Source organism: Camellia sinensis, chromosome 7 (genome assembly GCF_055761805.1).
Source record: "Camellia sinensis isolate YWXY chromosome 7, ASM5576180v1, whole genome shotgun sequence".
NCBI classification, from domain to species: Eukaryota; Viridiplantae; Streptophyta; class Magnoliopsida; order Ericales; family Theaceae; genus Camellia; species Camellia sinensis.
Window position 1 is genome coordinate 31987341 of NC_138967.1, and position 4984 is coordinate 31992324.

A 4984-nucleotide genomic window follows, 5' to 3' on the forward strand; every position below is an offset into this window, starting at 1 on the left:
ACATATCAGTATCAAAACACCAGAATTCACAATTCCAAACTACAACTTCAAAACACATTACACTATACAACAAATAAAATCAACAAAATCAAAATCATTACACTATATCAAACAAACAAAATTTATCACAAAACGAAGAACTAAAACAACATTGCCAAACACAAACCAGATATCACGCAAACTTGCTTATCTATATATACATACATATATGTATACACACACAGAGATATATATATATATATATATATGTATATGTATGTATCGACAGATACTTACATACACATACATATATGTATCGACAGATACAAACTAGATACACAGAGAGAGAGAGAGAGAGAGAGAGAGAACGTACGCAGAGATCGCCTGTACACAGAGATTCATATCGCACAACCAGATCCACCTCACAGCACAATGAGATCGACCACACAGCACAATGAGATCGCCATAACGAAGAGAAATCGAGATCGCAGAGACTAAGATTTGATTTTCTTTTTTGAACGGAGTAAAAATTTGATTTTTCACGTATATATAGATCTCAAAACAAAGGGTAATACAGTCATTTACAAAATACGAAAATAACAAACGGGACCTCTAGGTATAAAACTTAAAAACTGTGGACCTATTAATCTATTAAAAATATATTGAAATTAGAAGGGAAATAGATCCCCTACATAGGACTAGATAGTAATTTTTCCAAGAACAAATAAATAAATTAAAAAATAAAAAAAAAATAGAAAAAACCTTTTGACCAATTATGGGCCGAAACGTAACAGACTTTGAGTCGGTTAAAGACGTGATGACCACTACTCCTCTTCTATAAATTTCAAAACCCTAATATCAACCCTCTCATTAGACACATTAGAAAAACAAATCTACAACTCTTATCCTAACCCTAACCATAACATCATACAACCCAAACCCTAACAATGGCATCATCACTGCTCGGCCCACCGGAACTTCGCCTCCCCACGGCCACCGCCACCAACCCACCAATGGGTTTCACCGAAAACAACTCTGCCACCTACTTATCCTCCGGAAACCCATGCCTCGATTTCTTCTTTCACATTGTCCCCGACGCGCCGCCGCAACAAGTTATTGCCCGGCTAAGCTCTGCCTGGGATCACCATCCCCTCACCACCCTCAAACTCGTATGCAACCTTAGAGGGGTCCGAGGCACCGGAAAGTCCAACAAAGAAGGGTTCTACGCGGCAGCGTTCTGGCTTCACAAACACCACCCCAAAACCCTAGCTTGCAATGTCAAAGCCATTGCCCATTTTGGGTACTTCAAAGACATGCTGGAGATCCTTTACCGACTCCTCGAAGGTCCCCAAGCCCGAATGATCGAAAAAACTGAGTGGAATAATAGAAAAGAAAGCGTACTCGATCCAAAACCCGGAAGAAAAAAGAAAAAATTCACAGAAGAAAAAGAAAAAGCAAGATCTTTAAGGCTAGAAAAGACGGTGACAAAAGCGAGAAAGGCATTTGAGAGATATAAACGCGATCCAGACTATAAGTTCTTGCACGATCGCGTATCTGATTTTTTTGCAGAGCTTTTGAGATCCGATATGCAATACTACAACGCCAACGAGCTTAACAAAATAAGTCTTGCATCAAAATGGTGTCCAACACTAGATTCTTCGTACGACAAGGCTACATTAATGTGCGAAAGCATTGCCAGAAAAGTTTTTCCTCGCGAAGAGCATGTAGAATATCAAAATATTGAAGAAGCTCACTATGCTTATCGGGTTAGGGACCGTCTTCGCAAAGAAGTGCTAGTCCCTCTCCACAAGGCGCTTCAATTGCCAGAGGTTTATATATCTGCGAATCGATGGAAGGAGCTTCCATACACTAGGGTTGCTTCGGTTGCCATGAAACTTTACAAGAAATTGTTCTACAAACATGACCATGAACGGTTTGAGAGCTACCTCGAGAAAGTGAGGTGTGGGAAGAGTACAATCGCAGCCGGAGCCTTACTTCCCCATGAGATTATAAGGTTCGTGTCAGAACATTATTTAAAGTTTTAAAATTTAAATTAATCGTGATGTCTTTTATAACACATGTGACCTAGTGAATGAGAGAGTCCAGGGCCTCCCTTCACATCCTTATACATATGGTATTACTTTGATTCATCCTTATAATTCTAATTGATTTAAGTTTAACTATGAATATATGAATTTGTCATTGATTATAATTCTTAACATATTTTATAAAAAAATATACACATAAGTGGCCTGCGTCATATTGTTAAGTAGAAAATTATATACTCACTCAACTTAGTTAGCTAATTTCTAATAATTTTTTGCCAAAAACATTAATGACATTATCAATTTGACTAAATTGAAGTAAAATTTAAAATTAAGAGTTAGAATTAAATCAATTGAAAGTATATAAATCAAAATGATGAAATGGATGAATCATCGTTATAATTTACCCCCTTATTTTAATGTGTACGAAAGTTGAAAAGATTAGCCCTTAGGATTATTATTGATTGTCCGACTGTAACAACTTCAGTACAATAGTTATGTGCCTTTCGCAATTACATGCAACGTATGAACTTTAGTACAATAGTTACGTCCCTCTCACAATCATATGTGAGATTTTTTTACTTAATTTTGATTTCAATATGTACATCACTAAAAATACAAAAATACAAATTCAAAATTCAAAACATTTTTAAGAACTCCAAACCAAGCGGAGTGATTATTTACAGTATATTGCATGACGTTTCCCAACAGGTCATTGCATGACGATAATGGACCGGAAGTTGCAGAGCTTCAATGGAAGAGAATGGTCGATGATGTAGCAAAACAGGGTAAGTTGGCAAATTGCATGGCAATCTGTGATGTATCAGGAAGCATGAGTGGGATACCAATGGAGGTCTCTGTCGCTCTCGGGCTATTAATCTCTGAACTCAGTGAAGAACCATGGAAAGGTAAGTTGATTACATTCAGCGAAAAACCTCGGCTTCACAGGATCAAAGGGGAAAGTCTTATATCCAAGACTGAATTTATAGAGAGGATGCATTGGGGTGGAAGTACAAATTTTCAGAGAGTTTTTGATCGAATCTTGGAAGTTGCAGTGAAGGGAAAGCTTGGTGAGGATCAGATGATAAAGAGGTTGTTTGTTTTCAGTGATATGGAGTTTGATCAGGCATCACAGAATGATTGGGAGACTGATTATAAGGTGATACAGAAGAAGTTTCACTACAAGAAAAAACACCTTTGGCGACTAAATTTTAGTCGCCAAAGGTCCTATTTTAGTCGCCAAATGTCAAAATTTCACTTTTCCCGACTAAAAAGTTTAGTCGCCCGTGTTGTCGCCAATAAATGGTCGCGAATTCCTTTGGCGACTAAAATACTGTTTGTCGCCAATATGTATGTCTTCAGCGACTAAAGATTTCGTCGCCAATAGTCAATTTCTTTATTGGAAATTATACCTTTGCCGACTAAACTGTTAGTCGCCAATAGTTCATTTTTTATTTTATTATTTATACCTTTGGCGACCATTCACTTTAGTCGCTGAAAGTGTTTTCAGAAAAAAATTTTTTTTTGCCTCCGCTGCTTCCAACAGGTTTCGAACTTGCGCTAAACCCTTTGCACACGCCAAACCCTTTGCACAACACTCCCTCCACTCTGCCAATATATCATCACATGATCATATATGCAATATATATTATTTATATACTATATTAACTGCAATTAATACAAAATAATATTTATAAATATAATTTTTTTAATTCAAATATAATTTTTGTCAAAAAATAAATTATTTGCTAAAAAAAAAATTAGGCGACTTTTGGCGACTAAAACCATTTTTTAGTCGCTAATTGTATTATTTTGGGCTACTAATTATTTATTTGTCGCTAAAAAACAAGTTCTCAATTAAAAATCAGCACTTTTGGCGACTATCCAGAAATTTCGTCGCCAAAACCACTACTTTGGGCGACTAAAATGGATTTTAGTTGGCAAAACCCCCACTTTCAGTGACTAAATTGTTTTTAGTCGCCAAAACTGCTATAATCAGCGACTAAACCTGTTTTTTGTCGCCAAAACCGTAACTTTTCGCTACTAAAGTATTTTAGTCGCCAAAAACTGTGACTTTTGGCTACGAAACAAAGTTTAGTCGCTAAAAACCCTATATTCGGCGACTAAACTTCATTTTAGTCGCTAAAACCCTGCTTTTCGGCGACTATACTCTTTTAGTCGCTAAAACCTTGCTTTTCGGCGACTAATTCCATTTTAGTCGCCATTTCATGCACTTTCAGCGACGAATTTTTTTTTTTAGTCGCCATTTGTGTTTTTTGTTGTAGTGTTTAGAAGGAAGGGTTTCCAGAATGTTCCGGAAATTGTGTTTTGGAACCTCAGGGATTCGCTTGCAACACCGGTGCCAAGCGATCAGAAGGGGGTGGCTCTTGTTAGCGGGTTTTCGAAGAATTTAGTGAAATTGTTCTTGGAGGGAGGTGGGATTGTGAACCCTGAGAATGTGATGCAACAAGCTATCTCAGGAGAAGAGTATCAGAAGCTTGTGGTGTTTGATTGAAAATTGAAACTATATTTTTGTTTTGGTATCTTTTAAAAAGTTTTTGGTGTTTTTGGAGGGGCTATGTGGATAGTTTGAGAAAAAGCAAGAAATGGATAAGAAAACTCTGGTATATTTTTATTTTTTATTTTAGGTTCTGAGTTCTTTTTTAGTTATCCAAATATTAATAAATAAAAGTTTTGATTTCTTGGGTATATATGGTGGTCATGATTTTTACCAATGTGGTGTTTGTTGCTTGAATTTGAATTTGGATCTTTTTGTTAATCCACAAGATTTGGTAGATTAATTAAAGTTTGCCACATTGTTTGGTAAAATATGTACCTTGTTTCTTGGCCAATGCACTTAGGTTGACTCATCATCAGTATCTAAATTGCAATTTCACTTGGCTTCTGCAAAATTTTCTTTTCTATGCTATGAACAGTACTGTTATTGTAGAAGATACATC

At 36.4% G+C, this 4984-nt stretch overlaps 1 protein-coding gene across 1 annotated transcript; it reads left to right on the forward strand.

Annotated features, from left to right (window-relative positions):
• The first annotated feature begins 992 nt into the window (after nucleotides 1–992).
• On the forward strand, nucleotides 993–4766 carry LOC114267573 (uncharacterized). The gene is made up of 3 exons (XM_082877032.1): nucleotides 993–1993; nucleotides 2736–3197; nucleotides 4317–4766. The coding sequence occupies exons 1-3, from the start codon at nucleotides 993–995 to the stop codon at nucleotides 4537–4539; spliced, it is 1686 nt and encodes a 561-aa protein (XP_082733158.1). The 3' UTR covers nucleotides 4540–4766.
• The last annotated feature ends 218 nt before the right edge of the window (nucleotides 4767–4984 follow it).